Source organism: Ptychodera flava (assembly GCF_041260155.1).
Source record: "Ptychodera flava strain L36383 chromosome 3 unlocalized genomic scaffold, AS_Pfla_20210202 Scaffold_27__1_contigs__length_13241970_pilon, whole genome shotgun sequence".
Lineage (NCBI taxonomy): Eukaryota > Metazoa > Hemichordata > Enteropneusta > Ptychoderidae > Ptychodera > Ptychodera flava.
In genome coordinates, this window is record NW_027248281.1 from 2,230,484 (window position 1) to 2,253,091 (window position 22,608).

A 22,608-nucleotide genomic window follows, 5' to 3' on the forward strand; every position below is an offset into this window, starting at 1 on the left:
GAACACTATGGTCAGCAAATCGAAACTGAAATCGACCAATGCAAGATGTCGGTTTCATAATGCTATGGTGAGATAACTCGAAAATCAAGATTCAAATGTGTTTATAAAATGTTTATGGAATATATCGAAAACATTGAACATTGCGGTCAAGCCTTTGTAGAATGCATTTTGGGACAGATCTAAGTTTTCTACAATAATGTTTTCTGAAGGGAATAATTTCAAGTTTCCATACGGAAACTCTGAGCAAAAGTCTTCCAATCTCGAAGCGCCTTACTACCTTAAAAGCTGTATAAATATTGATTGTTGTCATATTCTAAAAAATATAAATGTTCACTAAGTTTGAGCGCTGAACGCGTTATGATGCGCCTGAGAACATCATCTTCATACACGACTTCTCGTTGGTGTCCAGAGTATGTTAAGGCATTTCAGATTCAATGTTGCTAGAGAACAATGATGAAAATCGCTACACTAAACTATGCCCTTTGAATAGACCTACAAATCATAAAAGTAGGCAAAAAAGAACAGGTAAATGAAAACGAATACTAAAGACAAAACTACTGTTCTAGTTTGTCTCGTCTGTTTATCGACGTCCACTCATGTGTGCCAGTCACCTAGATTTTATTGAACATTTGCTGGATATTCGATGCAAATTTTAAATTGACAAATAAAGTTTAAAGAGACGTAACAGAATACCGTATCATGTTTAAATTGAATCTCCGTACAGTCTAGCTGCACAACAGTCCCTCCACCCACTTTACCTGCACAACAGTCCCTCCACCCACTTTACCTGCACAACAGTCCCTATACCCACTCTACCTGCACAACAGTCCCTCCACCCACTTTACCTGCACAACAGTCCCTCCACCCACTTTACCTGCACAACAATCCCTCCACCCACTCTACCTGCACAACAGTCCCTCCACCCACTTTACCTGCACAACAATCCCTCCACCCACTCTACCTGCACAACAGTCCCTCCACCCACTCTACCTGCACAACAGTCCCTCCACCCACTCTACCTGCACAACAGTCCCTCCACCCACTTTACCTGCACAACAGTCCCTCCACCCACTTTACCTGCACAACAGTCCCTCCACCAACTTTACCTGCACAACAGTCCCTCCACCCACTTTACCTGTATCACAGTCCTGCTACCCACTGTACGTACTTTGCATCGCTGATACGGGTTTCGTACACTTCGTTTCCACTTTTGACAATGTCGTATTAAATAAGTTGACGTCTAATTTCCGCTTGGTCAGGCTTCATGATCGTTATGCGGCAGTCAATGTCAACCCCCACCCTCCCCACCTCGGGGCATAGTGGGGGATTTGGAAATTAATCTTATGAAATTTGTTAAATGCCCCACTCCCTGGGGGAAGACATCTCCACCTAAAACGAGTAAATCCCCCACCCCAATGGGTGTAACATTCTTAAATTCTGCACTTGTCCGTGAAAGTGAGTAGGGGGATCAAAATGAGGCAATTGCCCCACCTCCTCAGGCATAGTTTCATGGCAAACACGGTCTAATTTCCCACATTTGTCCCGTATCGTCCGAGGTGGGGTCCCTCGGGGATTACATTGACTGCTGCATTATGATAGAATAGATAATACAAATTGCAATCTTCCCCTACAATCTGGGCCTCCTACGCCCAGGAGTGTCAAACTTTTACTAGACCGTCCACAGTAGGATAGGTTAGTAGTAGGGGCTGTATGTTGTTTATACTCGCAGTGTCAATGTACGGTCAACAAATTTGATCCATAGCGGTGTATGTCAGCAAGGCAAGGCCTCGGTGTCGTCTGCTCTCTGCGAAAATGTGTGATTTTAAATGCTGATGAAGTATTTGACACAGATAGTTGTTGACATCCTATAACATCGTGAACCTAAAACTGGTCACGTGATGGGGAAAAATACAGAAGTTCATTTGTGATATTTTCAATGCATTTTCTGTCGGTTTGTTTGCAGTTTACTTCAATCATTAACAGAAATGCAACTTCCCCATTGACGCGTGTTATTGAATGCCTCCCAATACGAGGACATGTAGTTTTCTTACAGATACTAATAACGTAACACTACAATGACCGTACTTATATTTGAATGTTTGTTAAATAATTAGAGTGATTTATTGCATTTAATCGCACAGGCGTACTTGACTTATTTTGTACATTTTGCAAACTTAAAGTTTATAGATTTACCTAGTTCATCTCATTGACAGAATGTCAGTAAAAGATGTTCACAACATCGGATTATTTATTTTCAAAATGCAATGCATCACTCTAATTATATTCCCCTTGCTAGTAGCTATGGTTACAACGCTAGCTTATCTTAACTAAAGAGAGGACGCAGTGTTTGTTGTAATGCCAGGTGGTTTCCTAACAGGTGGTGTAGCCAGGACAGAATATCATCCAGGTGCTACGGCGCAAATTCATCGGATCGAGTTCCACCTTCTGCAAAACTAGTATGTTTACATCGCCGGTGTTTTAGTTGACATTCCGCAACTCACAAACAGGATGCTCACTATATATTAGGGAACCGTCATTATTTACCGCATGGGGGTTCGGAGGAATGTAAGGGGCGGTCACTAAAAGAATTGAAAGCTACAAGGGGGAAGGGCTGCTCAAAATGTGGAGAGGAAGAAAGGGTGCAAAATGAATTGAAACACTTCTCGGATTGCATCATTTTACATATCAATTTGTCACAATTTTCTTTTGGACATCCCCTATCGCGCTCTCCCCCTTGAGGTGTTCTAAGAGTTTTCCTTAGTAAAAATTACAACTTAAAAACACGTACCTCTCATATGTCATAAACTGCACCATTTGCACTCATCAATTTCTCAAATTTACCACGCAAGAGAGCGTACAACCTCCTCTGACACTTTCTCCCTCAGCCTTCTGCATGTTCTCCCCTCTACTGTCAAATTGTGCCCTATCAGATATCTTAGTGAAAACCTTGCAATGTCCAAAGTAACCAATACTATATGGTTGGTTACTGGTTATAGCGTGAGCTTTTTTATTGTGACTTTGAATTTCATTTTGTTGGATTCACCTTTTCCAACCGTCATGAGATAACCGATGATAATTTAGCAGGGTACACCAAGATATGAAAGGGTTTTACTATTGCTGTACTTTTGTAAATTTTACAAATACATGTCTTGATATTTAACTTTTCTAAGTGGGGGATCCGAGTCAAAATTTGTGTGTTAGAGAAGGAGGTACTCAAATTCATCAGGGTTGGCGGGGGTTACTCAGGCCGTAAATAATGATGGCGCTCTTATAGCCCTAACCATATGTGCCCGAGGGTATGTGACCGGCGTTAGGAGGGCAAAGGGTCTCCTGCCTCGAGGGTACACAGTTCCTTGTTTGGGCTATAATATTTTTAATGCACGCTTGCAGAATTTTCTTTCCAAATTTTTGGGTTTACATAAAAATGACGATTATATGCTTTATTTTAATGTTATACGAAAATCTGTTGAAAAAAATGAGTTTCAGCGAATATAACATGTAACATATATAGCATATAGCATATAACAGCGCATTGATATATTTAAATCACTGTTTAGCGGTTTGTCGATTTGTTTCGCAAAATTTTGTGAAAACAGTATATCCTGTGTAAAACGTGTGATTTTACGATTTTCAAATCTCGAAGTTGTCAAGTTGATAATAGTTTCGGTTCACATTCAGTCAAATGATGATTCTGCGACCCGTGACGTCATCAACAAGTCACCATTGAATCCTATGGAACGCGCGACGTTCGATATACGAGGCATGTATGGTAAACTGACACACATATATTGGTTTCTCTTTTCATCGAAACTGATCTTCGGCAAGGATGCAAAGAAGAACTCTCTCAAGAACTGCAAAACTACTTCCATTTAGTTTTTTTCCTATTTCGATTTTTGTGCGCCAACGTTGCAGATTTCTATATACCGATAGGTCTGTCAGCAGTTTACTTTAAGCAGACTGCTCCAGGTATTTGTCGTCATTGTGAAAGTTTAAAATATAAATTTGTCGTCCGATTTTCGATTTCGAAACTTTCGTTCGCTTGCCTTGGTTTCATTGCAAACGTTTGATATTCAACATAATGATTTTTCTATTCAAATGTTTCAGTAAGCCATGGACCCTTATGAAGTCTTGACGAAATGGCAAGCAGTCAGGAATACAAGTCAGGAGTGGGATCGAAATAGGAACGGGGAATGAAAACCAAACCTTTGACCACTAAAGCTGTAGGGGATTGGAGAAACCACTTTGTTGACAACTGTACAGTGAGAGAACCACAGTTCACCACTAAAATAGTGTCAAGGGGCCACACGAAAGCTTTTCAAGATGGTGACGTCTGCCGTCAACAGAATTCCACGCTTCGTTGTGCTTTGTCACCTAAACACTGCTTGAAACTTTATGCCTCAAACATGCCCAATCCGATGAAAAAATGATTTTAGAATATCCCGTTAAGTTTCCTTCACAAATTCTTGCTTTGCTGCGAAGAATATTTCAAAACTTTCAGCACCCTCTCGAATTCCTCGAACTTTCCATCCAATTGTAGTTATATCAGCCATAGTGTTACTACAATTGAATGTTATGGTATTTATATTGACTTAAGCTTCGAGTCGTAAGTGAAATATGTTCTGTCTTTGGCTTATGTTGGTTGTCTCTTGGGAATGGTTTTATGAACGTCTGGACCGAGGTTAAAGAGTCCATTCTGCTCAGTTTATAAATCAAGATATTCTGAACATTTTCTGGAGAGAAGTACGCTTATTAAGTGTCATGGCAAACACCATAACGGCTGCCACAAGACAGAAACTCAGTCACTAGTCAGCAATTTTGTGATTTCTATATATTGTGTGGTCAAACGTCCATTTTCAGGAGAAAATATTCACAGTTACCACTTTATTTGAGCAGTATGTTGTACGTATTTTTTAGAGATACACTCTTGTTGCTCCATTCAGTTTAAATTCCCACCATTATGAAAAGTCTCGCAAAATCTCGCCCTTTCATACGGGAGTTCTGCGTATATCACAGATGTTTCTGCCAATGGTACAAGGAAATAAAATAGTCATCAGCCGTTACCAATTTTTGTTGTAATGCTTCAAAATAATAAAATGACCGACACTTTTGTATTGCTCATTGCACAGTACGTCACTATTGACAAAAACTCAATAGTAAAAACATGACTCATATGATACGCGGTGTTTTAAGATTTTGGCCGTCCCACTTTGGTTAGCATTTTAACCCTCGATATGTTGCAATGTTGCTTTACTTGGGCAATCTAACTTCCCATTGAAATATGTAAACAATTTTAGAGGACTGCAATCGTGATTGTAATGTTATTTATTTGTGGAATTTCTGAAGCCATGTTTTAAGATTTGGAATAAACGAGTGAATTTCAGCTTTTAATTTTTCAGAATAGATCGCTTTAGTAAACTGCTGTCGACAAGTGACAAATGAGAGAGAGAGAGAGAGAGGAGAGAGAGAGAGAGAGAGAGAGAGAGAGAGAGAGAGAGAGAGAGAGAGAGAGAGAGAGAGAGAGAGTCTATAATTGTACGTTGATTCATTGATTCTTGAAATGAGTACATCGTAAAACCACGGTCATTTTGTCGTGATAAAAAAGGTCGCACATTAAATTTCAAGTACAACAGTTCGTGAACGAGCCTATCATCGTTGGTGGGCCCTTGTTTTCCCTCATGCTGTCCCCAGACCAATTTCGGAGAGCGGAGTTCCTCTTTTTCGAAGTAACATGATCAGACAGTTCAGTTGAAGCTTTCAGGGAGCGTCGTCTGCGATAGTGAGTGGCACAGTCTGTAAATCTGTCGACATGACTATTGATCTGTTCCGAGATATGTCACAAATATGGACTCTACCAGTGTTCTAATGATGGAACGGAGTTATCTAAGGAGCTTAGTTTTTATAAGTGAGTACAACTGCTGGCTTTTCTGTTGTCTTTGTTTAATTACAGTCGGTAAAGCATGCTTGATATTTTCATGAGCATGCATTGATTAGGCTGCATGGATCCGGTTCTGTATTAAGTTCAGAAATTCTCATCGTTTGTATTTTGTTAAAATAGTTTGACTTGTTCAAAAAAACTCTCGCAAGTGCTTGGGATTCAGTAACCATCAACTAATATCCGTAAAATGATACTACAAACAACAGACAGTGTATTTAAGATGACAGCCTTAATTTTACTAATCAATGCTGATTGAAGTAGTTCGTTGATACAGCTTTATTATATAACTGGAAATGTAGACTGATACAAAATAGTGTCTGTTGTATGACATTTTGCATGCACGTTGTTTTAATATGACTAGTTTTTGCAATAAATCTAACATACTCAATTCTTTTCCCACATTTTCCCGTTTTCCTGTAATATGATGTCTGCAAAGTCGCCAATCCGGGACCAAAGGTCACTTTTTTGTTTGCATTTAAAGTCGTGATGCATCAACATTGGCTTACGGAACAGCTGCCAGTAAATTTTCCGACACAAAACCTACTCTTTTATGGTCGTTAGAGTCATAAATATGACGACCCCCCCTGGATTTTGCCGCCCCCCGGCCGTAAAAACTGAACGGTCCTTAAGGTCACATTCAGAGAAAGAATTGCGCTTCGATAAAGGGCTACATGCGCAAACCATGCATAAACAATGCATGCGCGCTGTATCCGTTTAAATGTCTTTGAAAGGTCAATCAGAAAGCTCTGTTCCGCGTCGGCACATTGGTGTGAACTTTACATACGAAAAAACACCGATGCTTAAACAGATCAAATGAGTATTGAAATATTTAGATAATGTTAGCGAAAAAGATTAAAAGGGAATAAAGATACATGAAATGTATCGGTGCAACACGCAATGTCATGTAATGCAATGAAATGCAATGCATTGCAATGCAGTGTACTTAAATGCAATGCAATGCAATGCAGTGCAGTGTGTCCTTGCAGTGTAGTCTACAGGCACCCGTATGAGGAAGCAACCATGCATGCTTGCATGCATGTGTCGTGTATCCTGAGTGACCACGTGACTCAATTTACACGATTAACAACCTTGATTGTAGAAAAACCAGAAGTGTGTTGACACGGAAGTTAATTAACAAACCTCAACCAGTGCAGAAGAGACAATCAGAAAAAGTCCAGTTTTTTTTCAAGTCGATGCTTCTAATCGAATCACTCACAAAGAATCTGAAGTACGGAATTTACTCTAAGTTAAATTATGTCGAGTAGACACGACATTAGTCGTTCGAATTCCACAAATAGTCGAAAGCTTTAGAAATCCGAATTGCATTCTATTTTAATCGACCCTCAAAGCGCTGTATTAGCAAAACCGAGATCCAAAATTTGCTTCCAGTCCATTGTCGTCACAGACTGTTTTAAATGTGTGACAATAAACTAATTGCACGGTTTATCAACATACTGAAGAGAAAAGCAGCATCAAATTAATTTTACCTTCGTGATTTACAATGACTTTCGCATAAAATTATCTTCTCTTGAGTTGATTATTAGCAATCCTCGAGGACTTTGTGGAGCATGTTTGAGAAATGAATCCAAATTAAAATTTTATGTCATTCATTTATTTATCCAGCCATCCATCCATCCATTAACACTTTTAATGAGTGGCTTGGTTACTCGCGAGAGCCATTTTCATCGGGGCTCAAATAGACTACAACAACTTCAGAGGAAATAACAAATGAATACAAAAGTTAATCTCAATGCACAGTCATGATAATCTATACTTTGATTCTATTAATTTTATCTTTCATACTGTAAGTGTTGTTCGGTTATCTTCAAAGACTTCAGAGTTGACGGGTGTTTAAGATATCGTGCCTGTTCCGGATAAAAGACTTCCCTTTTTATAAAAAGGGATCAGAAAATGATGGATGAAAGCCAGCATACGTATCTGTTGTATCAGCGGAAGACACGTTCAAGACTCCTTCTCGCTCCTTAATAAAAACCCAAAAGTATTGAGAATTAGTGTCTCAGTGTAGGAGTCAGATTACTGTAATTGTTTAGGTGGATGGATTCAACCATACTTTATCATTTCGACCAATGTCGTGATGATAAAACTAGTAACGGCAGAGTTTCATAATCTCATTTATTGATAGAACCATAAAAATGATACACTGCAGTAGGAGAAGTGAATGATACACTGACTGAATGAAAGACAATGAAAGAAGCAAACGATAGACGAAAGACAGAACTTTTCATTTCAAACCTGTAGGTCAGATTAAAGATTGTGTTATTTAACGCAAACACACAGTCACATGTGAACCGATACAAGACGGCCGCTGTGTGGTATTCCTAATTTTCTTGCACACCACACACAGCGGCTATCGTGTATCAAACTGTACGATCTCAAGTTGGAACCTCGCTTTCACATTAATTGCCGAACATCGTGGACGACCGAGTCAAAACATTTTCAAACTGTAGAATCGTATGTCATAGTATATCTACAATGTTTACATACAATCTCCTAAGGGGCAATTTATCGTTCCTAGGTCAACAGAAAACACCCTGTAGACTACTCGTGATAAATAAGGATGGCACTCACTAATTTGAAATCGTTGATCTTCAAGCAATACCTTCTTTTGTGTCAACGTTGGAGGTACGTGCAAAATACAGACGACGGTTTGTGTACGAATGCAAAATACAGACGCTTTCTAACTGAAAACAAAATGCAGACAGGTTGTGTAAGATATGTTACTAAAGATACTACTCTGTCCACTCAATATTGTAACTTACCGATCCGGCAGATGAGCCAACTTAAGTCTTCATTCTTCATCTGTATCACACTGTATCACACTGTATCACAAATGTAACTCGGAGGTATATGGTTTTTATATCTCTACAGTTGCCATGGTATATTGTTTACATGTTAGCCATGCTGACGTCGAACATCGTGACTTCGTGACTTTACCCTGTCACTACGAAGAACCAAATAGGCGTATCTCTACGACGTTCATTGAATGGAAAATTACAGTTCAAGGAGTCGGGAACACGCTGTTGTTATGTAGAGCAGACCCTACACCAGAGTCATCTGTTGGTGACTGTATTCAGACAGGCAAGGGGTCTAATCGATATGCTAACACACCAAAAGGACATTTGATCATCTACGACGTTACGGAAGAAGACGCGGGAACTTATTTGTGCAACGTTCAATTCAAACTGACCAATCAATACAAGACGCAAAATTCTCTCTGTGAATTAGTCATAGGTAAATTTATGTATATTTTAAGAACAATTTATAATTGGCACTGATAGAATAGTAATGTTGGATTTGTTTAGGCATTGGTAAATTTCTTTGCATGCATTTTTCCTTTATTTTAAGGAGATTAAGCTCTCTGGTGGGTGCTTTGTGATCGATCTTTCGAGTTTTTTGGCTAATTGGATACAACCTATTGCTTACTTGTATCGCGGTCGGATACAGTTTGTCTCCACGTTTAGATGACCATATTGTGGAGTATTTGTGACTTTATAAGTGGCTGTGCCTACAGTCGTCTGAATATGGAACGATCTCTATAAGTGGCTGTGCCTACAGTCGTCTCAATATGGAACGATCTTTAAGCGTTTCTTTCCATTTAGTCTGCTTTTGTCAGGCCATCGACAGGAACTGCGCATGCCTGATAGCCAAACTAAACGATACATGTTCTTGTTGTAACGTTACAATGGTAGAAATCAACGAAAGATCGACATGGTTTTGACAATCAAGAAAAATGTATCTAATTCGACTTAGAAACAGTACTAAGCTACACATATTGTGCTTTTAATTTGCGTGGACGATTTTGATTTCAAACTATGATCGAAAATGTTTTCAGAATGGATTATTCTAACGGCATTGAGGTGTCGTTAATGGAAATTCGAACACTTTCTTTTTTAAAACCCAAAGAAGATGTCTCTTTCAGTGGATAGTGTAATGCAGTAGTACTTTTACTTCCAGCAGATTACATTATTAAACCATTATAAGTTGTCTCAGTGTCAGCATGACTGACCTCGATGACCTGACAGTAACCATTGGGGAATTCATTAACTTTCTCTTTCGATATTCCATGATCAAAGCTTCAATACTCTCATTTATAATTTTGCCTCTAAGTTTGTTGGTTAGTACAGATGGGCCACTTTGACATGGTGTTGTGTCTTTGTTTACTGGAATGTACAGAAAGTCTTCATTTTCTGTGAATTTTTTGGTCAAGAACTCACGCTTCATTTTGGCTCGTAGCCAAAAATCATTTTCACGTAAGAGTGGAATACCTAGTATTTGCTCATCGGTAATTGATAATGATAACATTCGCTTGAAATGTGAACGAAAATACGCCATTATCACTGACAGATATTTTAGTCAGAGATTTGATTTTGTATTCGCTTTACTGTGAAGATATAATGTTATCTGTTTCCGTCAAATATAATTACGTTCATACGAATGTTGTGTACACTCATGTGTCCAGTTGTCCTTGTTAACTAATAATTTCATTTCAACATTGATTTCAGTGCCACGCGTTCATGACATGAATGGTGCTGATGGTGTGGAATTGAACTCCCATCGGGGCAGCGAAGAGGTGACAGTGAACTTGGAAGTGAATCCAGCACAGGATGGGACTAGCCTTGCTAATGTTGATTTGATCACTATTCCTGTGACAGGTAAGATAAAACTGGTGACCGAAGTGCAGATATAAAAACTGGAATAGAGGAATTATTATTATTAATTATTAATCTTTATTCTTATACAATAGGCCTCCAGCCCAAATGTATACAAAAGTTATCAAAAATAGGTACATCTCGGAAGACACTGTTGTTATATATATAAATAAGATGAGTACATCTATTCGATTGAAGTATTTACAGTCACATTGTTGGACATAGAATCTGGAAAAATCACAGATTGTACAGATTGTATGCTATCTCGCTTTTTCATTGCAAAAAATATAAACTTTGATAAATTATGGATAACAGTGTAATCTGCATTTGAAACAGCAGAGTAAACTTATCAATTGATGGATGAGTGTAAATGTTGCGTGGTAACAAAATTTCGTCCCTTCATCATTCAATTGAAAAAGATTCTCTGAACTTGAAGAAAAGGCAGAAAAGAGGGCAGCTGAGTTGAAAGAAGGACTTAAAAAAGTTGAAAAAGAACTTGTTGAAGCCAATCGGCGAATAAAGGAATTGGAGGCAGAAAACATGGAACTTAAGAAGAAAATGGACAAAATGGAATCACAACAAGACTACACCAACGGTCAGTTGCGCAGGAATAACTTGATTTTTCACGGAATTGAACAAAGTAACAACGAATCCTGGGAAGAGTCTGAAAAGAAAGTGCGCGACTTCGTTTCACGGGAACTAGACACAGTAGTAGGTGAGACTATCGAGATAGAAAGAGCACACAGATTGACCAAATCCCGTAATAATCCACAGCCGATATTGTGAAGTTTAATAAATATAAAGAGAGAGAAAGAATTCTCCGGGAGAGCAGAAACCTGCCCAGAGAAAGTCCGTTTAAGGTGACTAAAGATCTTCCCCCGCTCGTACGAGAGAAGCGAAGAAAGTTAGGTGTGTTTCTCCAGGCAGCGAGGCAGGACAACAAGAGAGCGTCATTACGGTACGACAAACTCATAATTGAAGACGACGTGTTCGTGCTTGACCAGACCAAAGAACCTCCGCAGTTGAAGAAAATCGGGAACAGATAGGGGCATGGCCAAGGTCCTTACAATCGTAACTCAACAACACAAAGAACTCAATCTAAACCCGGTAAGACAAGCTCTGACCAGTACACAGTATTACAGAACAATGTCACGAAGAGACAGTACCGGTATATTCATCAGATGATAGTTTGTCGTGTATCCTTTGGAACATTAATGGTATGAAAAACAAATGGAGTAATAACAAGCTTTTAATGTATTTACAGCAATATGATCTTGTTTTCTTGACAGAAACATGGATGTCAGTCGATGATAAATATTCACTAAAAGGTTATGAAAGTTTTCATGTTAGTCGAAGCAAAAAGAAACATTTTGGCAGACTTTCTGGAGGTATTAGTGTTTATTATCGAAACAAATATAGTAATAATATCCAAATTATGGAAAGTGAGTTTACCAAAGATATTATATGGGTAATATGTACCGTAAATGAACTCAAAATTTGTATTGGAGTTGTGTATTTTTCACCCCAGGGTTCTAGTTCCTATGCAGATGATCACAATTTTCTTTACCTCGAACAAGAATTTGTTACACTTTCAGCAAAATTCCCAGATTGTAAATTCATTATCTGTGGCGATTTTAACGCAAGAACTGCTACTGATCTTGACTACATTCAATGTGATAGAGCAGAATTTCTTCCCCTCAGTGGTGATTATGTATCAGATAACAACATTCCGAATAGATCGTCCATGGATCATACAGTGAATTCATATGGTCACCTTTTACTTGACTTCTGTAAACATACAGGACTGAGAATTGTCAATGGCAGGCTACATAATGACCAAGGAAAAGGGTATTTTGCATGTATCAAGGAACAAGGTGGAAGTGTTATTGACTATTTACTTGCAAAATATGAAGATTTTGAGATGTTTAGTCATTTTAGTGTGTGTGATCGCCCAGAGTCTGACCACTTTCCCATTCTGTTTAACATTAAGTTACCAGTATTTTCACAAAGTGTCTCTGAGGAGGGTGAAACTGAGCAGGTTTCCATTATCAGATTTTCATGGAAAGAGTCATGTAAAGAAAATTTCAGTAATTTTTGGGACGGGGATCTTGGAACAGGTGTTACTTGTAATGTATTGTCTTTACTTGCAAATGCTGATATTGATGAGGCAGCTGCTGTCCTTATTGATTCTATTCAATTATCTGTTGACAGTATGAAATGCATCACAGATGGTCATTCAAGAGTGCAGGGTAACACCTGGTATGATCATGAGTGTGCTAATATGAAAAGAGTTGTTCGTCAAGCTTTAAACCATTTTAGAAATTGTCGTTCCAAAGATGCCCTTGATGAATACATTAATTTAAAGAAAAATTATCAGAGTTTATTAACAAAAAAGAAGAATGATTGGTGTGAATGTGAAAAACAAAAATTGGCTATCTTAAGTAGACAGCCAAATTCCAGGCAATTCTGGAAACTGATCAGCTATAAAAATAGTGTGCCATCACAAAACATAAAAGTTGATGAGTGGTATAAGTATTTCTCTGGTTTATTTACTGAGTCTGTTTTGTCATCGTCTGATACAGATGATGAATTTATGAGCATGTAAAACAAATTTGTAGACAATGTGTATACCAATAGAGATTTTGATGAAGATCTTATCGAGACAGATAGTCTTGATGTAGACATTACATTGGAGGAACTTGAACATTCCATTTCTAGTTTGAAAGAGAGTAAGGCACAGGTATTGATGGGATTGCCCCTGAAATTTTGAAAAATGCACCTTTCCAACTTAAAAACATTATTCTCCACCTTTTTAATAACATTCTTGCAACAGGTTGTTTTCCAAAGCAGTGGGCACAGGGACTAATTGTCCCATTACATAAAAAAGGTTGAAAAGAAAATGTCAACAATTATAGAGGAATAATCGTGTAAACCATTATATGTTATTCTACAAGCTATTTAAAGCTGGTGTGAAAGGTAGAGTGTTTTCAGTCTTACATTCCATGTATTCTAATGTGACAGCCAGTATAATCGATCTCCGTCAGGTATCTCTAATTTCTTCAGATGTGAACTTGGTGTTCAACAAGGTAGCATTCTGTCCCCAAGTTTATTTACTTTATTTATCAATTATATAGGTAATGCTCTGGACCATGATTTTGCAGGAGTGCATATAGCAACTGTTAAACTTTTTTCTTCTGTTTGCCGATGACCTTACTTTATTCAGTACGACTCAAATAGGGCTTCAGAGACTATTGAACAATCTTAGCTTGTATTCTGATAAATGGAAACTTAAGGTTAATATTTCAAAATCCAAAATCATTGTTTTTAGGAAAGCAGGGAGGTTAAAGAATAGTGAAAAATGGTTTTTGAACGGCCAGAAATTGGAGGTGGTTCAAGCTTATAGCTACCTTGGTGTTATGCTTTCTAGCTCTGGTCTGTGTTGTTTGATTTTTTAAATTTTTCAGTGATTCCTTCAAATTTGTATGAGTTTATAGTTTTATTAGAGGAATATGCACATTTTGTATGATTTTCACTTACATTAGATTTACAGTGCATGTATATTGTTCTTACCTGAATAAATGTGAGATTATCGTACAACATACAAACTAGTACAGACTTTCATGTATTTCACCCCCTCAAATTTTAATGACTGGCAGGCTGTATTTGAACAATTTGTTACTATAGCAAATAATCAACATTGGAGTTAGTACAAGCAGAATTCATGCTGTAAATGCCTTGAGCCAATCGCATGGAACAGTTACTCTTAGGGTCAAATACACTGTACAAAAAACTCTCTTTGAGCGTGCATCCGCCATGGTAAGACAGCCATTGATCATCGCGGTGAGAGACAGACTTGCTAAGCCTATCGCCTTTTTCTGGGCATGTCTGGCGAAATTGAGGGCCCGACAGTGTAAATTACTTCAGTGTGCACAATCCCCTTTCACGAGTCCCAATCCACTTTGGCCAATTCAATTCAATTTAGAGATTGCATTAAATCAGGTAGGAACCTGACGGTTTCCTGGATGAAATACAAGGGAAGTGTAATACGCTCAAGCTGCCTATGGAATTGATCATCTGCCTTATCCTTATTAAACAAAAACTCCCTTTGTCGCACTTTGTTATTTCTGGTGGCATTTTCGACAGGGACTGAAATTCGCAACTGACAGTGCGTTTCTGTGTCATCAGATCTAACGCGACGTTTATTCGAGGAGAAACCGCATGTTAGTTACGGACTGGTACTCCATCACATGATTTCAAACGATTTGCATGGTGCATAAACGTGGATTTCATGAAGAAAAAATAGCTTTTATGAACACAAAAATGGTTTTGATAACATAACCATAAAATTCATGAACAAAAAATGGTCTTCATGAACATAAACATAAAATTCTTGAACACAAAAATGGTTTTCATGAACATAAACATAAAATTCATGAACACAAAATGATTTTTATGAACACAAAAATAGTTTTCATAAAACATAAAAATGGTTTTCATGGACATAAACATAAATTCATGAAACATAAAAATGGTTTTCATGAACATACACATGGAATTTATGAACACAAAAATAGCTTTTATGAACACAAAAATGGTTTTCATGAACATAAACATGGAATTCATGAACACAAAATGGTTTTCATGAACATAAACATGGAATTCATGAACACAAAAATGATTTTTATGAACACAAAAATAGTTTTCATGATCGTAAAAATGGTTTTGATGAATATAAACATGGAATTCACGAACACAAAAATGGTTTTGATGAACATAAATATTGAATTCATGAACACAAAAATGTTTTTTTATGAACATAAAAATAGTTTTCACGAATTTTTCAACACTTGGCTTGCCATACTCTAAACTTTTGACAATTGTGTGGCGTCTGCTGCATTTGTGGATTAATTTTCAAACCTGTAGGATAAAACTATGTTATCTCCCTTGAATTTGATTTTCCCTGCAAATGTTGACATAAAGATCGAGACGCGAAAAGAACGATGGTGTATACGCGAAATACCACGGCTGGCATACGCGCCAACTCTCAGCTTGAGCGAAAATCCGTTTTTGACGTTCCAGAATTTCTAATATACTCTTATGATATAATAGCACAAAAGCACACACAGCGATGGTATACCACGAGATTTTGACCAGTTCACGATTAACGACATATATGCACGAGCGATAGCGAGTGCATATATGGAGTGAACTGGTCAAAATCTCGTGGTATACCGTCGCTGCGTGTGATTTATTATAGAAATAACGGGCGACGCGCTGACCATTAACGTTTATTTATGGGCAAGGGCGAGAGGAAAGCAAAAAATTAACGGGCGAGGCTTGCCAAGCCCATTAATTTTGGCTTTCCTCTCGCCTGCACCCATAAATAAACGTTAATGGTCAGCGCGTCGCCCGTTATTTCCAATATATTATCAACGAACCCCCAAAACCATCAAAATTTACGAAAATTCACAACGCGAACGACAACGGGCCCCCAGAACTTGTCAGTGAGTAGTGCTCGCTGTAAAAATTTGCAAATCCGGAGATTTTTTCAAAAAGGTGTGTAAACTTGGCCTACTATTCTGTTTTAATTTTGTGATCGATTATGATCTTTGTACAACTTACAATTTACGATGTTTACGATATTATTCATATTCACGGCACATAAACAAACCATTATTGTGTATTTGTGGTCAGTCACATGGTTCAGCTCGACCAATTAAAAGGCGATGGACATGGCATGATAATATAATGCTATTATATCATAACAGCATATTGAAATTCTGACGTGGAACGTCAAAAACGGATTTTTGCTGAAGCTGAGAGCTCGCACGTATGCCAGCCGTGGTATTTCGCGAATACACCACAGTTCTTTTCGCGTCTCGACCAATCAAATCGCTGTATTTGAGCCATCAATATACTGGTATGATATAATAACGATTATAGCCCCCCACCTCTTCAAGCGATAAAGGCAAACACAAATACAACAACATAGGAATTAAAATAAGCGACGGCACACTGCGGTTTCAAAACGAAAGTGAGTGACTTCGTAAAAGTACAATTTTTTGTCCTTTTCTTTAAATTCGCAATTTTGTATGTAACAGTAGAGAAGGAAAATTGGTGTTTGATTGTAACTGTTTGGGATACGTCTTGTAGAAATACATAGAATATTTTGAATTTATCCAGCTAATATTGTTTCATGATAAATTTTCAGCCTTCAAAGAATTACAGAGCTGATTAAGACTGCAGCATTCGTCTCACCTTCTTTTTCAAAACATTCCTTTACAAATGACTTGAAAATACAGAATGAAGCAAGTATACCGGTTCACCAAGCAATGGAGATTATCAAAAGCGATACGAACATTGGTTCGGCATTTTCTACAAATTGAAATTAATCATAATTATTACGTCCCTTTTGAATATATTTCTTGTATCGAGTCGTTTGTGACACTTTTAGGAAAATGAAACTATAACAGTTAAATTTTCGTTCATTTCTACATGAGAGTGATTGAAACTGGCGAACAGTGCACAAGCCGTGAGCAGTCCTTTACCTCAGTACGAATCACAAAAAGAAATGTTACACAGTTACAGGTGACCTAACTCTTATGGTCAAGTCCCAATACCGCGTAACCATAATGATCAACTACATCGTATCACCCACAAAATAGACCACGAGCGAAGCTGCTTTCCTTTCATTAGCAATACACGGTAATTACGTTAGTAATTGCAACGACGCAGAAAATTTGATTACTGCCGTGGATTGTACTTTTAACGGTCGTAATTTTTATCTCAAATATGTCTCTGTGTTTGTGTATTTCAATTCTATTTATTCAAACAATATTTCGTATTGGATATTTAAACCCAGTGCTCTTAGCAGCCAGGTTTCATCCACACGCACAACCTTGAACTTGTCACTTGTCAAGCATACGTTCTATTTCCATTTACAATTAGGGTGGGGTGGGATAAGGTGGGGTTGGTGATCACCATACTCTTTCCAAAACTCAAACTTCATCACTTTTAAAAGATCGACTCCGCTTGCCGAACGTAAATATTTTTTGAATTGTTCTCTGTCGTGTCTTAAATTGTCTATAAAATAGAAAATATAGTTGTTGGAGATAGATGTAATTTTCATCCTCAGTCTCCGATTTTTTTTCTGTTCAGCGAAACGAAATGTCTCTTTGAAATAAAACGCTCACAAAAACCATGTCGGTAGATAATATGATAAATTTTGTCAAGGACTCCATCAATCTGTCAGGGGACTGTTACTCATCTCCTAACCCTACTGAAAATAAGAATAGAAACGTTGTTTCTTTCTTACAGGCTAATGACCTTGTTTCATTGGATGTAACAGTAAAGACGTGAACAGCCCATCATGTTTCGAGAAAGAGAAAATGTTTTACAGGAAAATATATATATATATATATATATATATATATATATATATATATATATATATATATATATATATATTATATATATATATATATATATATATATATATATATATATATATATATATATATTATTTGGAACTTAAAAGACCAGAACATTGAGGTAAAACAAGCTAAGCCATACTCCAATACCAACAAGAAGTGCAACTTGTGTTTGTGGGAAAAGTTTTTATCATATGTATACCAAACATGGCAACGCTCAACAAAAGAAATGAGCTAATTTCGTGCTGCAGGCACTCTAAAAGATTTCTGCTATCCCACATAAATTAAACACGTATACGCGCGCGTAAATACGCGCATCTCGATATGTTCCATTCAGAATGACTTTGTTCTATTTTCTCATTACTCTAGAATGTATTGGTTTGTATTTGACAGTTGCCTGATGACTGCATCGCAAGATGCACGAAACTCTGAGTAGCGAATAAATGTTTTAATCTAATAATCCAGCTCCGGACTTTCATCTCTCTCTCTCTCTCTCTCTCTCTCTCTCTCTCTCTCTCTCTCTCTCTCTCTCTCTCTCTCTTCACTACTTGTTGATTTAAACAGTGAACGCAATGTCAGTTTCCCCGTAAAACTTTGATTTATGCACAAGAAGTTCCTAGTACTAAGATGCTACGACCGTACGGTATAGTTCTGTAAATTAAACATCAAGCAAAATGGCAGAGTTCTACCGACTTGTATGCAATGTTCCCATCGTAGCGAATATAAACAGTGCTTAGTGTAACGAAAGAGTCATGTAATCCAGAGCGAGCGAAGTCACGCACTGTCTATCGCCTGGAAAATACTTTCATGACAGTTGGTAAACCTTGACAACTCCTGATAATTTCCACGTATCAATATTTCCGTTTCATGGAACATTATGGTCAGCAAATCGAAAATGAAATCGACCAAATGCAAGATTTCGGTTTCATAATGCTATGGTGAGATAACTCGAAAATCAAGATTCCAATGTGTTTATAAAGTGTTTATGGAATATATCGAAAACATTGAACATTGCGGTCAAGCCTTTGGTAGAATGCATTTTGGGACAGATCTAAGTTTTCTACAATAATGTTTTGGTCTACCATCTCATGAAACTCAAAGAGTGAACATTAAATAAATTTTTAACCGGTTTTCAGAAAATCGAATTTTAATTTTAACCCATTCGTAATTTCTAAAGGGAATAATTTCAAGTTTCCATACGGAAACTCTGAGCAAAAGTCTTCCAATCTTTGATCGCTGAACGCGTGACGCTGCGCCTGAGAACATCATCTTCATACACGACTTCTCGTTGGTGTCCAGAGTATGTTTAGGCATTGCAGATTCAATGTTGCAAGAGAACAATTATGAAAATCTGCACTAAACTTTGCCTTTATTTGAATAGATATTAGAAATCACATTGTTTTAGTTTCTATGAGTCGGGGCAAGATTCCAACCAATATCAGCTCATCTCCCTGATGTGGCATTTACCGATTTCCATGGATATTCGGTGTTCTTAAAAGTGGGAGTCAAACAAGGAGCTATTATTATGTACAAAAGAATAACAAGGACCACGCTCGCTCCCTTATATTACCATCACCTACCAATCATAAAAGTAGGCAAAAAAGAACAGGTAAATGAAAACGAATCGTAAAGACAAAACTACTGTTCTAGATTGTCTCGTCTGTTTATCAATGTCCACTCATAATTGTGTGCCAGTGACGTAAATTTTATTGACCATTTGCTGGATTTCGGAATTGCGATCAAAATGAAACAAGTATATTTGGACATACTCGATGCAAATTTTTAATTGACAAATAAAGTTTAAAGAGACGTAACAGAATACCGTATCTCCATACACAGTTTATCTGCACAACAGTCCCTATGCCCACTCTACCTGCACAACAGTCCCTATACCACTCTACCTGCACAACAGTCCCTATACCCCAGCGGTGGCAGTCCCCGGGTTGGTGGGTACCCATGCTTGTTACCAAGTTTGAAAAGTACCCCCTTTCCTAGAATATTTCTGAGAAACACACCCCCTATTTGCGGCAAATCTAGGAGAAATTAGCTGTAAAAAACATACCCGTATTTTCGAAATCTAGGAGGTTAGTATGTTGACTTCCAGGGTTGACCCTGGAGGTTGACTTTGTATACATGTACATACATCACAAATGTTTGTCCTCACCTGATTTTAGTCACATTCATACACAATCATCTTCCTTATCCGTTTGGATCTGGAGTTCTCTGCTGGCTCCTGTGTGACAATACACCTAATCTCGGAGGTTACTCTGAAAAAGTACCCCTTTTTCTCGATTTCACGGACCTAGAATCTCCGAGATGACTGAAGAAAAACACCCCCTTTTCCGTGAATTTGGTAACGCGCATGGGTACCCACCAACCCGGGGACTGCCACCACCGGGCCCTATACCCACCCACTCTACCTGCACAACAGTCCCTAAACCCACTGTACCTGCACAACAGTACCTCCACCCACTCTACCTGCACAACAGTCCCTATACCCACCCACTTTACCTGCACAACAGTCCCTCCACCCACTTTACCTGCACAGCTACCCACTCTACCTGCACAACAGTCCCTATACCCACTCTACCTGCACAACAGTCCCTATATCCACCCACTCTACCTGCACAACAGTCCCTATACCCACTCTACCTGCTCAACAGGCTCTCCACCCACTTTACCTGCACAACAGTCCCTATACCCACTCTACCTGCACAACAGTCCCTCCACCCACTTTACCTGCACAACAGTCCCTATACCCACTGTACCTGCACAACAGTCCCTCCACCCACTTTACCTGCACAACAGTCCCTATACCCACTCTACCTGCACAACAGTCCCTATACCCACTTTACCTGCACAACAGTCCCTCCACCCACTTTACCTGTATCACAGTCCTGCTACCCACTGTACGTACGTTGCATCGCTGATACGGGTTTCGTACACTTCGTTTCCACTTCCTTAAGCATAACTTTTGACAATGTCGTATTCAAAGCGACGATAAATAAGTTGACGTCTAATTTCCGCTTGGCCGGGCCTCATGATCGTTATGATAGAATAGATAATACAAATTGCAATCTGCCCCTACATTCTGTGCCCTCCTACGCCCCAGGAGTGTCAAGCTTTTACTAGACTGTTCACAGTAGATGAAAAAAATCTCCAGAAGGATAGGTTAGTACTAGGGGTTGTATGTTGTTTATACTCGCAGTGTCAATATACGGTCAACAAATTTGATCTATAGCGGTGTATGGCAGCAAGGCAAGTCGTCTGCTCTCTGCAAAAGTGTGTGATTTGAAATGCTGGTGAAGTATTTGGCACAGATACTTGTTGACATCCTATAAAATCGTGAGCCTAAAACTGGTCACGTGATGGAAAAAAACAGAAGTTCATTTGTGATATTTCCAATGCATTTTCTGTCGGTTTGTTTGCAGTTTACTTCAATCATTAACTGAAATGCAACTTCCCCATTGACGTTTGTTATTGAATGCCTCCCAATACAAGGACGTGTAGTCTTCTTACAGATACTAAAAACCTAACACTACAGTGGCCATACTTATATTTGAATGTTTGTTAAATAATTAGAGTTATTTATTGCATTTAATCGCACAGGCGTACTTGACTTATTTTGTACATTTTGCAAACTTAAAGTTTATAGATTTACCTAGTTCATCTCATTGACAGAATGTCAGTAAAAGATGTTCACAACATCGGATTATTTATTTTCAAAATGCAATGCATCACTCTAATTATATTCCCCTTGCTAGTAGCTATGGTTACAACGCTAGCTTATCTTAACTAAAGAGAGGACGCAGTGTTTGTTGTAATGCCAGGTGGTTTCCTAACAGGTGGTGTAGCCAGGACAGAATATCATCCAGGTGCTACGGCGCAAATTCATCGGATCGAGTTCCAACTTCTGCAAAACTAGTATGTTTACATCGCCGGTGTTTTAGTTGACATTCCGCAACTCACAAACAGGATGCTCACTATATATTAGGGAACCGTCATTATTTACCGCATGGGGGTTCGGAGGAATGTAAGGGGCGGTCACTAAAAAAATTGAAAGCTACAAGGGGGAGGGGTTGCTCAAATTGTGGAGAGGAAGAAGGGGGGCAAATGAACAGAAACACTTCTCGCATTGCACAATTTTACATATCAATTTCTCACACTTTTCTTTTGGACACCCCCTCTCGCGCTCTCCCCCTTGATGTGTTCTACAGTTTTACTTTGTAAAAATACAAATTGAAAACACATACTTCTCATACTGCATAAGACTGAACCATTGCACTTATCAATTTCTCAAATGTACCACGCAAGAGAAAGTACAACCTCCTCTGACACTTCCCCTACAGCCTCCGGCGTGTTCTTTCCTATACTGTCAAATTCTGTCCTATCAGATATCTTAGGGAAAACCTTGCCATGTTCAAAGTAACCAATACTATATGGTTGGTTACTGGTTACAGCGTGAGCTTTTTTATTGTGACTTTGAATTTCATTTTGTTGGTTTCACCTTTTCCAACGGTCATGAGATAACGATGATAATCTAGCAGGGTACACCAGGATATGAAAGGGTTTT

The 22,608-nt window shown here is 38.3% G+C and overlaps 1 protein-coding gene across 1 annotated transcript in view; it reads left to right on the forward strand.

Moving 5' to 3' along the window:
* Nucleotides 1-5,736: 5,736 nt before the first annotated feature.
* LOC139126479 (fibroblast growth factor receptor 1-A-like) overlaps nucleotides 5,737-22,608 on the forward strand; it is a 50,482-nt gene continuing 33,610 nt past the window's right edge. The window contains exons 1-2 of the mRNA XM_070692535.1: nucleotides 5,737-5,902; nucleotides 8,825-9,187. Of these exons, the coding sequence (XP_070548636.1) occupies nucleotides 5,842-5,902; nucleotides 8,825-9,187 (424 nt within the window). The 5' untranslated portion in view covers nucleotides 5,737-5,841. The remainder of the gene's footprint in view (nucleotides 5,903-8,824; nucleotides 9,188-22,608) is intronic.